The sequence below is a fragment of the Gopherus flavomarginatus genome, chromosome 2 (genome assembly GCF_025201925.1).
Source record: "Gopherus flavomarginatus isolate rGopFla2 chromosome 2, rGopFla2.mat.asm, whole genome shotgun sequence".
Classification (NCBI taxonomy): domain Eukaryota; kingdom Metazoa; phylum Chordata; order Testudines; family Testudinidae; genus Gopherus; species Gopherus flavomarginatus.
The window spans coordinates 298,961,357-298,978,847 of record NC_066618.1 but is presented as its reverse complement, the minus strand read 5'-3'; the positions used below and the strand labels follow the sequence as shown (position 1 = coordinate 298,978,847).

At 52.2% G+C, this 17,491-nt stretch overlaps 3 protein-coding genes across 4 annotated transcripts in view; 2 read left to right on the top strand and 1 right to left on the bottom strand.

Moving 5' to 3' along the window:
• Positions 1–17,491, top strand: part of NAPRT (nicotinate phosphoribosyltransferase) — a 105,583-nt gene that overhangs the window by 35,739 nt on the left and 52,353 nt on the right. The window lies entirely within an intron of this gene.
• On the bottom strand, positions 4,962–6,247 carry LOC127045339 (heat shock protein 30C-like). Its single transcript, XM_050941371.1, has one exon. The coding sequence runs from the start codon at positions 6,061–6,063 to the stop codon at positions 5,404–5,406; it is 660 nt and encodes a 219-aa protein (XP_050797328.1). The 5' UTR covers positions 6,064–6,247; the 3' UTR covers positions 4,962–5,403.
• Positions 7,084–8,117, top strand: LOC127045330 (heat shock protein 30C-like). Its single transcript, XM_050941357.1, has one exon. The coding sequence runs from the start codon at positions 7,198–7,200 to the stop codon at positions 7,882–7,884; it is 687 nt and encodes a 228-aa protein (XP_050797314.1). The 5' UTR covers positions 7,084–7,197; the 3' UTR covers positions 7,885–8,117.

Here is a 17,491-nt window from a genome sequence, read left to right as displayed (position 1 = left end):
GGAAGGGGCTAACATGCCCCTGTGGCCCTGGGGGGGGGCTGGGGGCACGTGGCTTGCCACTCTCTGCGAGCACCGCCCCTGCAGTTCCCATTGGCCACAGCTCCCTGCTCCCGGCCAACAGGATCTGTGGGGGTGGTGCTTGCAGGCAGGAGCTGTGCATGGCGGGAAACCCCCCACTCCTGGGGGCTGTGCTGGCTGCCTCTGGGCACAGCATGGGGCAAGGATAGGCAGGGAGCCTGCCTTAGCAGTAGCCACACTGCACCATAGGAGATGGCGATCAACTGGGAGATCCTCTGAGATCGAGCACCACTGGGCTAGAGGGTCCAACATTCGCAGAAGCAGAGGGTGCCGACCGCTATAGCCCTGAGGGTATGTCTACACTTGGCATATGAAGCTTGGGCTAAGAGCCTGTTTAATTGTGGTGTAGATGTTGGGGCTGGAGCCTGAGCTTTAGGACCCTCCTGGCTTGCAGGGCCCCAGCCGGAGTCGGAACGTCTACACTGCAATTAAACAGCCCTGTTGAATGACCATATAGACATGCCCTAAGTGCTGGATAACAAAGGGTTTTCTCTCCCCTTATAGTCTGGTAGCCCTTTGAAATGTAGTCGTTTGAAGTGTATCCCCAGATAAAGTTTGTCTCCCCTGCTGGTGTGCATATGCCATGAAGTCTTCCTCAGCCTCTTGTGAAGTAGCTCTTCCAGTTGGTTTGATCGTGGTGTTTCCTGTAGATGTACTTTCCTTGTCTCTGGTTTATGAACTTGACCCTGGCAGTCTGGTACATCCACATTCCCTTGTCTAGGACAAACCTGTCTATTTGCTCTACTCAGATTGCTCGGTCTGACCCTGTGTTAGGAACCTGTTTCCAGCACACGTACCTACCTCTTTACACATGGGTGCTGGAACTAGGGTTGCTGGGGCCACAGCTTGAAGTGGTTTCCATCATATCCAGGGTTTACAGTTTGGTTCAGTGGCCAGCATGTCACCACTTCTCATATGATACCTTACGAGCTGCAGGTTGGCTAAATATTCTGACAACCCTGTGTTGGGTGCACCCTTTGCCAGTTGGCTGTTAGGGTCACAGGTTCCTGTTTGACACTTCACTGTTTACGACGCACTCAGCCACTGGGTAATAAAATCTTCCTTTTTGTGTTTTGCCTCCTTTTCCATGTGGGGTGGAGGTGGCCACTGGGGGTTCTATGCTTGGGGAACTGTTGTAGGTGCAAATGCGCCTCACGTCGATGAGACTGGCAGTCCGTTGGGGCCATGTGTGCACCCCAGACCACATGCTCTTGAACGAAGGCATAAAGGGTGGAACGGCCCCAACCTTCCCGCTGGTCTCTCTTATCACCCATGGCAGTGAGATAGAATCTGGTGAGTGTCCGATCTGCTAGTACTTCCACATAGCCATCAACCTGTCCCCCTCCCCCCCGAAAGTGCCTCAGATACACAGTGAGGCCCAACCTTTACCGGAGCAGGGTTCTGCCCTTCAGACACTGCATGGCATGGAAAGTATTCACCAAATACCTGGTTGTGAATTTAAGGAGGCAGAAAACCCACATCTAGCTGACTCGCTGGTCAGAGGCAGGCCCCAGCAGGAGAACACAGTCTGTGTCCTCTCCCTCTTCTAAGCAGGACTCAGCATGAGCTATGATCCACTCACGATCTGCAGGAGCATACCTCCCAGAGGCTAGGTTCTAGCCTCTCCAATTGCAAACTCTCGAAAATGAAATCCAACAATGGTGTGTACAAGTCTAGGCCACAGGCTGCATGCTGGTGTGTACATATGTGTCAAGTATCAGAGGGGTGGCCGTGTTCATCAGGATCTGTAAAGCGACAGAGTCCTGTGGCACCTTCTAGACCAACAGATGTTTTGGAGCATAAGCTTTCATGGGTGAATACCCACTTCGTCGAATCCAACAAAGTGGGTATTCACCCATGAAAGCTTATGCTCCAATACGTCTGTTTAGTCTAGAAGATGCCACAGGACTCTGTTGCTGTATGTATGTGACACTGCTTGCCAGACTTCACATGTGGCTTTTACTGTATGTTTCCCATGCACATGTCACACAAACAAGAGTGTCATAGGCACACCTCAAACCCTGTGAAAGCTCATGTAGGAGCTAGACCCAGTGAATGTACAGGAAGGGAGGCTGTTCTCTTATCCCCCATTCTGGGCTGACCCTTGTCACATACGCTGCAGGGACTGGTTGAGATGCCTATCTAAACCATGCTGGATTAGCATTTTAACTCACAAAGCCCATCTTGTAGCAATATTGGTGTGTCACGCACTCACAATTGAATTATATCTTTATAGAATATCAGGGTTGGCAGGGACCTCAGGAGGTATCTAGTCCAACCCCCTGCTCAAAGCAGGATCAATCCCCAGGCAGATTTTTGCCCCAAATTGCCCCCTTAAGGATTGAGCTCACAACCCTGGGTTTAGCGGGCCAATGCTCAAACCACTGAGCTATTCCTCTCCCACAACTGAGCAATTGCCCTGCCTGCCAGTCTTGAAGCCGCATTCAACGCTAGGCGAAAAGGTGCTATGTACTTTGAACATGGTCAGTGTTTGCTCTGTTTCCTTAACTACACCACACCCTTCCTCAGGCTGTCTCCCTGGCTCTTTGTGGCCATTTCTGGCTAAGCCATCTCATCACAGAGCCTCTCTAAGTTGATCTCACAGGGCATTTCCCCTGCCATCAGAGAGCTGCCAAGCCTCCCCCTCTGAGTGACAAGGTGCGTGTCACCAGCAGCATCTTTTGCCTGCGTCAGGTAGGTGCGAGGGTCTGCTAGCTGCACGGTGGAGCACTTCACTGCCTGTTGTTCAACATTATGCTGTAGACGTGGTAACCAGGTCAGATGCCAAGGGCAGGAGAGCAGCACAGGCTGGGAGAGCAGTACTTCGATTCCTGTTTGACTGGCAGCTGAAACGCCTCCCGCCCACCATCCAGCGAGGATGCTACTTTCCAGTCACCTCAATCAGAATCCACACGGACGCATACGGCAACAGGGAACTGCTACTCGCCCCACAGCAACTGTCATTCTCTGGGATGGCATAATCCATGGGGAGCCCCCAACCCGGCCTCCATTTGGAGACCTTGGCAACATGGGCTTTGAATTGTGAGGGAACTGAGGGAGGTCTGTCCACCCTGCCCTTTATGTCCTCTTGTGGGAGCATGAGGAGGCACAGGGGGAATGTGTGGCCTGGATGGACACCCTATCACACTCAGTGGTGGATTAGCCACTGGGACAACAGGGCAATTGGGGGGCCCCAGCCAATGGGGGGGGTCCTGGAAAAATGGGTGTGCCCCGACCTGCTCCACCCACCTGCGCATGTTGGGGAACAGGGTCGGGGTTCTGGGGCTTGTCCCGCTCTGCCCACCCAGTGCTCCTGTCAGGGAGCGGGGGAAGCCCCCATGCCCCAACCCCGCTCCCCAGCAGGACTGGGGACAGGGAGGACAGCGGCAGAAGGGGTGGGGAGTGGCCCTCTAGCCCAGGGATCCACAAAAGCACCAATCATAGTTCCAGGGTTAACTGCACCCGACCCTTTCATAGCTTCCTTGAAGGCCCCTGCTCAGATCTGAGGCCTGCAGCCATCACCTTTCTCCGGGTGGGAAATCGCGCTCCTCTTCCTCCACACCAGGGCTTTCGGCTGTAATTTCCTCTTGGGACTCACTGTCATCAACTTAGTGAGGCTTAATTCAGCACTTGCTGTCCTGTCTCTATGACCGGTGAGCCATTGCCTAGCCAGGCTTCATGAAGGAAAGGATTTATTCAGAACAAATACGTGAAGAGAAAACAGGTAATAAAACACTAAACAGCATCTACGCCTGCCTGTCTTAGCGTGTCACCCATCTCCGGCAGGGGTCCGGCCCTCAACCTTCCAGCAGGGTCTGACCCCTGGCTAAAGTCTCATGTCAGTACTTGGATCAAGTGAGAATGACACCCCCCCCCGCCCTCCCAAAACCAACTGCTATCATAGGTTGCCCACTTATACAATTCTCCAAACTTAATCTGCTGGGCCTCTTGAACCCCGTTCCAACCAGCATATACTTCTCCCCCACACCCCGCCAGGCTGGCTTGGTGATCCATCTAGCCATCTGCAGTAAGCACTCTCTAGTGCTGTTACTTCCTGCTGCTTCATCCATCCCACCCACCCTCTCCAAGTCACTGCATTGCTTTATCTCCTTTCAAGAAAGAAGTTAACCCTTTCTGACCCATCAGGTAACACATGACAAAAAGGGGAACTGAGTCACGCCTGTTCTTTCATGAAAACGAATGAGACGTTTCTCAGTTCAGCACAACAACTATTCAGAAACACTCCCGGCTGATGTGCATCGGGCTCATGCCCCGCCCCCCACACACTGGGAGCTGCAATGCCCATATCATCTCAATGAGCCACCGTTGCAGTAGAGTAAGTGACCATTCTTTTCCAGCCACTACCAGGTGAGGTTGTACTGGGACAGCTGAAAAAAATCCCACCCCTTGCTTCCCTCAAGCTGCCCTCTTGATGCACGTGGCCTCAGGGAAGCAGGATGGGGTAGGTAAGTTGCGAAGGGGAGAAGAGTGAGGCAGCCCCCATTTGTAACCCTCCTCTCTGCTCTCTCCTGTTCACTGAGCCTATTGCTTATGCTCCTAGCGGTAGGCCTCGTGCTTCACTCCCTGTAGTTATTTCCCTTTACTCTCCCAGACGCTGAGCCCTCCCGTGGAGTGGGCAGCTGAAGGATGTGGGACACTAACTCCTCTTTGCTTATCAAACCCTCTCTCACCAATTATTCCGATAAGTGACACCCTCTGCTGGGAGAGCCTGCGCTACCAGCCATTGCCCCTGCTCCAAGGAGCTATGAAATGGACCCGTCCTCAATCGTGTGTGACATCGAACAGGTCCCTACCTCTCCCGCCCCCACCCAGGCCCACACTGTTCAGTTTGGAAGTTGGACTGAAAAGAGTGACAATAAAAGGCCAAAGAGGTGGGTTTATTTGCAGCAGTTAGACAGACACAGGCAGCACCCAGCAACAATTTACAGTTTAGAAATTAATATTTTTCACAATAATGAGCGGTAACATTATGTATGTCAGACACCAACAACGAGCAACCAGGAAAGGTGGCACAGTCACTTCTCACAGAGTGAATGAATTACATGGAGTAAATCAGATGTGCTGGAACTAGGGACACGGCTTCACTCCGTGGTGTGAAGTGGTTTCCATCGTGTACAAGGGGATACAGTTTGATTCAGTGACTGTTAATACCCTCCTATACAAATTGTTCCAGCACAGCTGGAATAAATTCTGAAAGGCCTGGAATGGGCACAGGAGTGTTAGAATCAATATCATCTGCTGCACAAGCTACGCTGAGTGGACAATACAGAGAAGTCCCATAGTTGTTCAACTTTGTTCCTGCTTTCAGGAATCTCTGGGGCCGGTCACCTCGCTCTCTCCTCCTGTCTCCATCTTACTGCTCCTCGGTTCCTTTCCCTCCGTGGGCAGCTTTCCTTCTCCTGCCTTCACCGCCTCGCAGACACTGATGGGAACATCTCTGCCTTGTGCTGCTGGTAGGGCCAGACGTGGCGCCTCGACGCAGAGCTGCCCATCCTGGGACAGGGAGCAGAGCACGGCCTGCACGTTCACGTCTTCCGGCAGGAGAGTTTCTCTGCGGATCTCTCTGTATTCCTGGGAGCAGACTCCAGCCTCCGACTCTGTTTTCTTCTCACGCTTCCCCGTCACCGTCAGCTTCCTCCCGTCCACTCTCACCATCAGCTCAGCTGGGGAGAAGCCGCTCACGTCCATGGAGAGCTGGTACCTCTCCTTCCCCTGCGCCTGGGACCCGGGCTCCTTCCCAGCACCCTCAGCCAGGGTCTGGCTGCTCTGCCTCGGGGCCCTGCTCCCCTCGCGTTCCCTGCAGAGAAGGGGATAAGCCAGGAGGAGGGAGTGTCTCATTCGCTCCATCTCGTCCAGGTGCGTCTGCACGTCCCCCACCAGCTGGTCCCAGAGGCTGTGGGGACCCGGCCCCAGGCGGCTGGACACGGGGGCTCTGCTGCGAAGCCACACTCGGAGCGGGAACATCCTGCGCGGGGCCGGGAGTCGCTGGTCCGAGTTCAGCTGCTGAGACGCTGCTGCTGGAGCTGCCTCTGCCCGGCTCCCTGCCTGGCTGCTGCTCACTGGCTGCGGCAGCCCCAGCGCCGCCTTTTCTACCGGGCTGGGGGCGGGCCGGGCACCTCGGGAACCTTCCTGCTCCTGCGGGCTGGGGGGGCGGAGCTCCCGGTCTGGGCTTTGCTGGAGCCTTCGCGATCCTGCTGTGATGGGCGGCTCACCGCCGGGGCAGGGGCTGCAGCGCGGCTCTGCCGAGGGGGAGGGTCCGAGCCCGGTAGCACAGACACCCCCGCTCCCGGCCCAGCGCCGGGCAGAGCTCCCCGCCGCCCCCCCAGCGAACGGGCTATTTCTTCTCCCGGTTACAGAGCCCCGCCCTTGAAAAACCAGAGTCACGTTTGGCATAAAGTGACCCCCCCCGAGATTCGCTCCAGCCGCTGCCCCCGCAGGGGTCGGGATCTGCCGCTTGTGGGGCGGCCAAACTTGGAGGGTTTCTCAGGTGCCCTGAAGCTCCTGCCTGGTGTTTGCGAATGGGGGGGGGGCGCTAGGGGAGGGTGTTCTCCCTGCTGCTCAGCCCCCCCCTTCCCCGCAGCGGCTCTTCCTAGGCTCTGGCTGAGGCGGGGGAGGGGGGGCAGAGACAGCTGCCGGGTGTGACCCCCCCCAGACCGGAACAGGACCTGACACGAGTCTCTGTCAGTGTTTATTACACGCGCGCTGTGGGGGTGTTCGCCAATCTCACGTGTCTGCTCCGCACATCGACTGTCCAACCCCCCCCCCCCCAAGACACCGGCCGGGAACTGGCCCCCGTGCCCCCCTCGCCGCCCGGGCTCCAGTCCGTGCCCCCGGCGCTGAGACACCGCCCCCCCCCACCACCCCATCACCGGGATCGCGAAGGCTCCAGCAAAGCCCAGACCGGGAGCTCCGCCCCCCCAGCCCGCAGGAGCAGGAAGGTTCCCGAGGTGCCCGGCCCGCCCCCAGCCCGGTAGAAAAGGCGGCGCTGGGGCTCCGCAGCCAGTGAGCAGCAGCCAGGCAGGGAGCCGGGCAGAGGCAGCTCCAGCAGCAGCGTCTCAGCAGCTGAACTCGGACCAGCGACTCCCGGCCCCGCGCAGGATGTTCCCGCTCCGAGTGTGGCAGTCGCGTGACTATGGCCCCGTGTGGCTCCGCAGCAGAGCCCCAGCGTCCAGCCTCCTGGGGCCGGGTCCCCACAGCCTCTGGGAGCAGCTGGTGGGGGACGTGCAGACGCACCTGGACGAGATGGAGCGAATGAGACACTCCCTCCTCCTGGCTTATCCCCTTCTCTGCGGGGAGGGCGAGGGGAGCAGGGCCCCGAGGCAGAGCAGCCAGACCCTGGCTGAGGGTGCTGGGAAGGAGCCCGGGTCCCAGGCGCAGGGGAAGGAGAGGTACCAGCTCTCCATGGACGTGAGCGGCTTCTCCCCAGCTGAGCTGATGGTGCGAGTGGACGGGAGGAAGCTGACGGTGACGGGGAAGCGTGAGAAGAGAACGGAGTCGGAGGCTGGAGTCTGCTCCCAGGAATACAGAGAGATCCGCAGAGAAACTCTCCTGCCGGAAGACGTGAACGTGCAGGCCGTGCTCTGCTCCCTGTCCCAGGATGGGCAGCTCTGCATCGAGGCGCCACGTCTGGCCCTGCCAGCGGCGCAGGGGAGAGACATTCCCATCAGTGTGTGCCAGGGGGTGAAGGCAGGAGAAGGAAACCTGCCCACGGAGGGAAAGGAACCGGGGAGCAGCGAGATGGAGACAGGAGGAGAGAGCGAGGAGACCAGCCCCAGAGATCCCTGAAACCAGCCCCCGGCTCCATTAACCCCTGGACTCTGTTCCATCGATTCCATTCAGCCCAGCTAGAGCAGCCCTTGATCTCGGTGTGAATGGTGCTGAGCATATTCCTCTGCCAAACTCTCTCTGTAAGAGAAGTGACTGGGGAATGCTCTGTTTCTCTGCTCTTTGTTTTGTTAGAATGTTTATACTTGTCTTGAATTTGAAAATTAAATTCCAACCTTTCTAGTAAATACCAACCGTGCTGTCTGGTGAGCTCTGGCTGCTTGATTCACCATTTCATGTGTCACCTCTGGAAATAAACTGCCATTGTCCCAGCTCAGTTCTCATCTCTCTCTGCAGAGACCCCTTTCAGTCTGCAAGTGAGGGAACATGATGGTTTTGAGGGTTGAGAGCTGTTGATTGTAGGGTGGAGGTCTAAGATAAGAGCACAAAAGCTGTGATAAAGGGCCGGGTTGCTGTTTTGAGGGGGAGTAGGGGAAGTGCCTGATTAGGGAGGGGACTAGGAACCAAATACCAGACCCAGAGGCATGTGACCCTATAGATGGTTGTGACATATATGGCACTGCCCTGTTGTACTGTTGGGAGCTTTGACTGTATGAAGTTTACATATCTCTGTGGCCCAGGGACTGTCTGTACTATAGTTTGGGGTGGGTGGGGGCACTCCTTAGGGAAGGGCTAGAAGGACTGATGCTTGCCAGAGCCCTTGGCTGGAGCTGGGTGACTTCAGCTTTGTAGCATGGTCACCCTCCCTCACGTGTGGGTTCTTGTCTTGCTGGGAATGTGATTTCTCTGTAATGCTTTCACCTTAACCATGACTGTGCTTGAGCAGAAAGAGCTGGATAGTAACTAATCATCATTGAGGGTTCCGGCTCTGAAGAGGAAGCAAAGCGCAGATGCAGGCCGTTTGGGTCAGAGTGGGCTGCGGGAGGGAACTGTGCAGCCTGGAAAGTCCCCCGTCGGGAGGGAGAGAGGTGGGGGTCTCTGCCAAGGAGGTGTGATGACTGGGTGCTAGAAGCCTAAGATTGATGCCCTTGCTGGACCACACAGTGGGAATACAGGTGCCGTCGTCCCACAGTGTGACAGTGCCTATAGGGGCCAATGTTTCCTCCAATTGGCTCTTGCAAAGCCGGCAAGGTGCTGAAGCCCTCCCCAGCTGCCTGAAGGCTGAGCTGAAGCTGAAACTCCAGAGGTGCCGGAAACAGAATTCTCAAACTAGTCAGGGGAGCGACTATCTCCCCAGCTTAATCTTGTAGGGCCTCTCCACCATGCCTAACACCTCTTACCTGCCAGCCCTCACAGGAGATAAGCCAGAGACTGGTCCCCGCAAAGGACAACTGGGGCCATGGGAAAATAGGGTGAGCCAGGAATTGTGTGACACAGAGAGAGATGTGGGTTTGGCTAGTAGGACATGGGCTATGTAGGCAGCTAACTTGGCATAGGTGCCTGGCTCTGGGAGAGGGTTTGAGGCTGTGGCTCCTGAATAGAGGGAGGCACTGAGCTCTGGCCCATCAACCAGGTGTACCAAGTCAGCTGCTCAGACACCTAAACCCCTGTTCTGTCCCTGCCAATCTGGTTGACAGTTTCAACTGCCTGGCTGCAGACAAGCCCTTCCTTCGGCACCTACCTATCCCCACGCGATACATGGTCTTGGTGCTATTGTATTGATAGCAGGGGCCCAAAGAGTTAAAGGTGTTAAACTCCTTCACTGTCTGACAGTGAAATTGTGATAAAAAGGTTCAGAGGTGGGAGGGTGTGTAGAGTCACTGGCTTTCTAAAGAGACCCTGGCTTCTTGGCAAAGACCCAAACGCACTCATTCTGAAGTTGGAAGTTTACTGATGAAAACACAAGTAAGGACTAGAAACAAAATTCAAACTGAGTAACTGTAGAAAACAAGGTAATCAAATCCTATTAAAAGTCTCTCCCCTTTTGGAAGTTATGATGGGGTGGACTAGGCTTTGATGCCCCCTGCTGGAGGCCTTGTGGTCCTGCCACACCCTGTCCCAGAAAAGAGCGGTGGAGAGGTCCTCCACGCTGCCTAGAGCGGCTGTGTGAGAAGCATCCAATCAGGGCCCAGCAGGTCAGTATAAGAAGAGCTGCAAGGTGAGCATAAGTTCAGTTCCTTGCTGGAGCTGGAGGAGAGTGGCTGTTGCTTTAGGCTGTGTGTGGGGCCTCCACAAGGACAAGGCCCTGAGATAAGGGTGAAGAATGTGTGAGAGCCATGGAGAGGTGCCCCAGCTAATTAGAGCAGCAGCTCAGTTTATTTAAAGGGACCTTGCGGATGGCTGTTATCTATAGGGTCCCTGCACTGGGACCTGAAGTAGAGGGTGGACCTCAGTCATCTGCCCCCATCGGCCACTGGGAAAGTGGGTTGGACTTTGAAGCACCGCAGAAGGGGAACTGCATCTGATGAAGTGGGTTCTAGCCCATGAAATCTTATGCCCAAATAAATGTGTTAGTCTCTAAGGTGCCACAAGGACTCCTCATTGGTTTTGCTGATATAGACTAACACACTCCCTCCCACACACCTCAACTCCCCAATTTCATGAGCATTCATGGTCCAACATACAATTTCCATATCCTGATGTGGCCCTCAGGCCAAAAAGTTTGCCCATCCCCGATTTAGGTGAATCTTGAATGCAATAATATCATTGCTGATATGTCTCTTTGAAGTTTGTGATAGATGCCTAATGAATAAATCACCTTATGTTAATTTGTGTGACTAACTACAGGTGATGCTTAGGAAATAAATCTCCATAATTGCCCGTTGTTTGCTGAAGGTCTCTGAACTGTCAAAGAGAGCCCAAAAATTGTTTAAAAAGCTCTTGGGACGTGATCCGTTTTATCTCAGATCTCCTTCATGCAGGGGAAGCTTAAGCCATAAGACTGAGATCCCAGTCCTGACTGGACTACCCTGAATATAAACATTTGGACTATAATCTATTAACTAAATCTGGGGAAGTCTTGGCAGGACGAATCCAAATTTTCATGGCAAGGCACCTTGTTTATATGTTGTACTTACAGTACTGCACAGGATCTTTTCAGGGGAAATAGGCAAAGCACCACATTTATTGGTAATACATGTACCAAGCCACACTGTATCATATGCATATGTTATATTACACTCACGCACACACAGACACACACAAGCACACTCCGTCTTGTTGTTACCAACTAGTTGCTCCCCTTAACTTCAGTGGACAGGTGAGTTAGATGGGGGAGGGATGGAGCTGTGATTATTGATTAAACAGGCGTAGGTTTTTCCAGAGTCTGCAGCCTTGAGACCCCAATAGACATTCCTGGGGCAACTTCAACACAATTCTCATCAGGAAGGATGTGGGGTCAAGCTGCCATTTTTGTGGCACCCCAAAATTCCCTCTCCTCCTCCCTTGGTGAAGCTGAGATTGCTGAATGGCCAATTTACAACTTGCTGATTAGGCAGCCTTTAAGAATAAGCCATAGTGGTTTCAAGCACTTTACTGGTTTGCCAAAGTCTCCCTGTACTTTGCAACATCCTGGTGCCCTTGCATCTCTCTTTGGTTCATCCTGTGACAGACCCAGACCAGTGGGGTACAGGAGTCTGGTAGAGGGCAAATATACTGGTCACTGGATGAGTAGTTTTCTGTTCCCTGAGTGACCGGAACAGGGGCTGCACTAGAGTAATCAAGAACCTGCTAGAACCAATGAAAACAGGAAGGATAATTAAGACACCTGGAGCCAATTAAGAAACTGCTAGAATCAGTTAGGACAGGCTAGCTAATCAGGGCACCTGAGTTTAAAAAGGACTTCACTTCAGTTTGTGGTGTGCATGCGAGGAGCTGGGACCAAGAGGAGCTGAGAGTGAGAAGACATATTGCTGTAAGACTGAGGAGTACAAGTGTTATCAGACATCAGGAGGAAGGTCTGGTGGTGAGGACAAAGAAGGTGTTGGGAGGAGGCTATGGGGAAGTAGCCTAGGGAGTTGTAGCTGTCGTGCAACTGTACCAGGAGGCACTGTAGACAGCTGCAGTCCACAGGGCCCTGGGCTGGAGCCTGGAATAGAGGGCGGGTCCGGTTTCCCCCTAAACCTTCCAACTCCTGATCAAACACAGGAGGAATTGACCTGGACTGTGGTTTCTACCAGAAGGGAAGGTCTCCGGGCTGTTTCCAGACCCACAGGGTGAATCTGTGAGGCAAGCAAATCCACCAATAAGCGCAGGCCCCACCAAGGTAGAGGAGGAACATTGTCACCATCCCTTAAACATCTGGTTTGGTGATGATCTTCACACTCAGCTCATAACACATACATTCCTCATTCACACACAACACAGAATTGATTTACACAGAGCATTTGAACAGGAACATCAAATTGCAATGCAAGAGAAAACAATCGTATTCTTTTACTTATATTAATATACTAAACCTGCAACAAAGTGGTGACCCTAAAAGATCTCTTACTGCCTTGAAATCAGCTCAGATACAGAATTATACAAACATCAAATCCTATTACTACAGTCACAGAAGTGTCTTCACGTCTCCTGTTTTTAACAGATAGACAGGCAGACAGACAAACACCAGGTGGAGAAGTGACAGGATAGAAAAGATGGAGAAAATACAGCTTTGGTGGACAATCTTGGAGCACTGGTTAGCTGCTCAGTCCCACCTGGATGCATTAGGCTGGCCGGTCGGCCCCAACACCTGTGGCCCAGGACCTGGGCTTACATTCCATCAGGAATGTTATTTGGTTCCTTTCTCCTCGGATGGGGCGGCACTGGACGGGCCATCTCCTCTTGCCGTCCTGATGCGTGCAGTACAGCTGGTTTCAGGATCCAGTGGAAAGCTGAGACAGTGAGAGATGATGAAGAATATCTGGGCAGAGAGTTACATGGAGGGGGAAGGGAGATGGAACAGGATCTCACAGGACAGTGCCTGAAGCCCCTCAGTGCTGACAATCAGGGATCCCAACTGAGGGCTGGATGGCGTGATACCATGATCAATTCCAGGATCACAGGTGAAGAACAAAGTCCTTAGACTAGTGGTGGATTAGCCACTGGGCCAACAGGGCCCATGCCCAGGATCCTGGCCAATTGGGATCCCCCTGCCCAACCGGCACACCTGCTGAGGAGCAGGGTCAGGCTGTGGGGGTTTGCCCTGCTCCCTCTGCCTTCCTTCCTCTCTTGCCAGGGAGCGAGAGAAGCCCACGTCACCCGTGCCCCAACCCAGCTCCCCGGCAGCCGCACCTGAAAGGGACTGCCATTGGAAGGAGTGGGGAGGGGCCCCACTTGCTCCAGTCCAGGACCCCCCCAAAACTCTAATCCACCCTCTGCTTGAGACAAGAGCAAGGCCTGCTGGCTTTCTGTAGGGATTGATCCTGGCTGGCAAACCACCAGATAATTAATCCCTGCAACCCCCCGTTACGCCCCCTGATCATAAGACCAGGCAAGTACAGCACTACATGCCTGAGTAGAATGAAAAACATAGCACGTCACGCTTGCAAGCAGCGGGTGAGAAGCAGGGAGATAAGAGAGATCCTCCGCCAGTAAGAAACAAGTAAACAAGGCTGTAATTTATGCTGACAATGTAACCAGAAAGAATAAAAGGGCTGCCACGCCAGCTGACGGGGCGCCTTCCTGAGCAAACAAGCTGTCTGTGTCTGGTTCCTTCCCGCATCTGGTGACCCCGACGTGATTCCAGCCCTCCGTACCCACCGGCTGGCCAAGCCGTGGTGCACCACAGTGCGTCGTCGCGCACTTCCTCGTGAGTATGGGGGGGGATTTGTCCGTGCAACAGAAGGCTCATGCGAAAGAGCTGGTTCAAGTACTCAAGGTAACCGGTCGCACGACAGCATCACAGCGACATGTGGAGGAATTGCTCCATGTGATAGAGGTTAAATGCCCTTGGTACCCCAAGAAAGGAACTCTCGAGGTTTCTGACTGGCAAAATGTGGGCGAACGGCTCCTAAGGGAGCCACAAGCGCCCATCCAACACATCTTGCTGTGGCAACATTGTGCAGAGGCAATCGGGCGTTTGCGAAAGGAGGCGCCCCCGCTTGCCTCTCCCACCCCTACCCCACTTCCCTCATATGTCACGGAGGTTGAAACCCCAAGTCCTGCACCCAGGGCGACAGCCCCTAGTCTAGCCCCCTCTGAGTCCTTGCTGTCGTCGCCCCCCCCCCCCTTTGCCCCCTCCGGCTCCGAGCGCAGTACAGGCTGCTTTCGGCCCCAGCTGGCTGTGAAGGAAAAAATATAGACAGAGGCGGAGCAAAAGGAAATACAAGTTACAGAACTGAAATTACGTTTGCAAAGCTTAACTGTCCAGTAAGACCCAACAGTGTGCCTTTGTGACCCTGGAGTCGGAAGCCACAGGCAGCCGACCTGGACTGGAATCTCTGAAAGAGACGCCGCAGGAGATTCCAGGGTGTAAGAGAACAGCCCTCCCAAGAGCAGAAGCATGTTGGAAATTCTGGACAAGCTGTATACAGGATAATCTCCCTTCCACCTCTCCCCCTCCTCTGAACATTATACACAGAAGTGGCCAGTCGGGACGTACCTGTGTAAGTATGAAAGGAGCTTCGGGCTTGGGGCATTAATATTTTCCTGAGTGATGTGGGAGCGTTCCCAACACTCTCCATTGTTGTTTTATTATTTTATTAATGAAGCTTTAAAATTCAGTCATATGGTGTGTTTTCTTTATCTTCCCCCAGCGATCCTGTAGTGTCAGCCTGATCACCTGACACGAGGGATAGATTGGTAACAGAAATTTGTGACAGTTTGGTGAGCAATTAAGAAGGGGGGAGCACTGCAGAATTTACACCATCTATTTGTTTTATCCTTGTTATTTTGTGTTTGCTTTGCTTGGTACTGTTGGTGCTATATGTTGAGAATTGCATGAGTAAAAGTATGCCTTAATAGGATAAGAAAACGCTATTTGGTTTTGGTTCTGTTCTGTTTAACCGGTTACTGTTGTTTTTCTGCTCTGTATACATTTGGGCGTTAGGAGTGTGGGCGGAACTGAACCTCTCGTTCGTAATTCCTTGGAGTGGAAGCCATGAGTGCGAGGAAGCTCTGAGGTTGAATTGAGATCCTTCTGTCCCGTCCCCTGTAGCGGACAGTGTATAGAAGTGGGAAAGTCTGACTTAGACTGTAATTCCCTCTGCGCTCTGTGTAATTTCTTTTTTCTGTTTAAGTGTCAGCAGACAGATGGGTGGGTCTCTAGGTAAACTCTCTAAAGGGGTTTGGATTTTTGTCCAGGAGGCAAGCCTCATGAAGGAGGACTCGGGTAGTCTTGTGAGTAAGAAGGTTTAAGGGAAAAGACCAGGAGGGGTGGGGGCTAGTTAAGAAGCCCACCCTCCTAGCTAAACTGGTAGTGGAACAAGTTGGTGCCCATGGAAGGGACGGTTCAGCAAGAAAAGCAGGATCGGGCCCAGGCAGGCAGGCAACAGAGAGAGAGATTGGAAAGCAGGTTGGAAAACTTTACGGGTGTAGTGGAAGGAAGGAGTCAGTAAGTGTAAGCATGGGGATTTCAAATACCCAGGACTTACTTGGCATGGTGATTTAAGTTGATAAAAGTGGCTGTTGGGAGACAAGCAAGTGATTTAAGGGAGAGTGAGAAGTTAACTCTGTAGTTGCTGGAGGAAACAGCAGTTGAACTTTGTAAAAATGCTAAAGAAAAGGGCTCTTGGTGTCTGCGAAATGTTTGTAAATAAATTTGGGCAAAGAAATTATTGGATTGCTATCATTTGGTTTGGCTATGAACAATTTAGTTAAATTAGCTGAAGAATGTATACAGTGTTATGTAATTGAAAACCTAGGCTGCTTATGAAACAAATATAAGAAAATATGGGGTTATTCCTCTGTTCTTGCCTGAAGTCAACAAGGGTATTTGTATATTTCAAGCGATGATTGTCTGCCCAGAAGGGGTGGGTAGACCTCTTTTTTTGTCTTTCAGATAATCAGAGAAAACTGATGCCAGCTGAACAGCATTCAACGTATCATGCATTTACTGGCACAACAGGAATTATGTTTTGTGTTCTATGTCCTGTCTTGTGGTGTTTGTCTCGTGGCCAAAATTGTTGTGTTTAATATTTTTATAGGATAGTCTAGTTAAAATTAAATAGAAGGGTTAAATGCAGATACTTGTTTTATTCAACTTTGGAATACAAGGTGTTTGGATAAATCAGGAGAATGTGATATACTAAAGTCTAATGCATTTGCTTAAGTAAGAAAAAGAAGCTTCATTGGCCAAATTGTTAATTAAAGAAATTGTTGTTATAATTTGCATGCCAACGGTCTTTGAAAGCAAAGACATGAAAAGTTAACCCACTCCCCATATTGTACATGGGATCTTTCTGGCTACCTCAAATTTCTAGCCAGAGGGCTGGGGATGGTGGAAGGCTATTGGACTAGAGGTTGAATTGAATGAACTCCTCAAAGTGGGTGTGCTTGTTCTAGCTCGTTGCTCCAAAGTTCTGTAATAAGGTTATTTTAGTAAAAGAGTATGTGTGGCATATATTAAATAATAAGACTAATGTACTGTATAATGGCAATGTTTACGTGTTCGTTGTTGGGAAAAGGTGTATAAGTGAAGAGTGAAAGTTTCCTTTGCAGGTTAAAGGAAGCCAAAAAGGGAGAAGAAAAAAAGAACAGAATGAGTTAACTGAAAAGAAAAAAGTAGCTAGGAGACTATAGATAAGACTCTGTCTCCATTCAAGGACACTGCTCACAGCTAAGACTTGGCTAATAACCAAGGAAAGGGGGGTGGGGCTTGAATGTGCCCAAGCAGCTATGAGATCTGCAAAACACTGCCAGGCACTAATGAAATGTGTTAAGTTTCTTTTCTCACAGGTAAAGAAGCGCTACCCAAAGACCGAATCAGCCCTTGCCTTCCCGGATGCCCTTCAACTAGCCCTGGCAGGCTTTGTGGGCTCCCTGTCCTATCATATTCAAAAAGATCCTCCCCTGCATGCCATTTGTCACATTCCCACTGTATTTTGTAATTTTTGCCAGCAAACCCCCATAATTGAAGCGCTTACAGTATTCACTGATGGCTGCCCAACCCGTGGTGTTGTTTCTTGGTGTACTGCCACGCAATGGCACTCGTGGTTTACCACTCCTCAAACAAGCCCTCAACGGGCAGAACTTGCTGCCCTTTGTTTAGCCTTTTCTCATTTTTCCATTGTCCCCCTTAATGTTATTACAAATAGCCTTTATGTTGCTAACGTTGGTACCGCTATAGCTGGAAGCTATGTGACCCCACTTATGGAATAACCACTTCTTGCCCTTTTTCTTACCCTCCAACAGCTTCTGCGCTCCCGGTCTCACCCGTTTTTATTGCACATATTCATAGCCATCTTCCCCTCCCCGGGGTTTTGTCTGAGGGCAACGCTTACGCTAATACACAAGTGCGTGTTTTCTGGGTCCATTCTCCTGCTTCCCCTACTTCCAGCCACGCCTTTCATCATCAAAATGTTAAAGCCCTTGCCCGGGAGTTCTCCATTCCCTTGGATGAGGCTAAAGCTGTTGTTCAACAATGCCCACAATGTTCCTCTCTCCGCTCTTACCCCCCCACCGGCGTCAACCCCCGCGGTCTCGGCGCTAATCAGCTTTGGCAAATGGATGTCACACGTTTTTCACC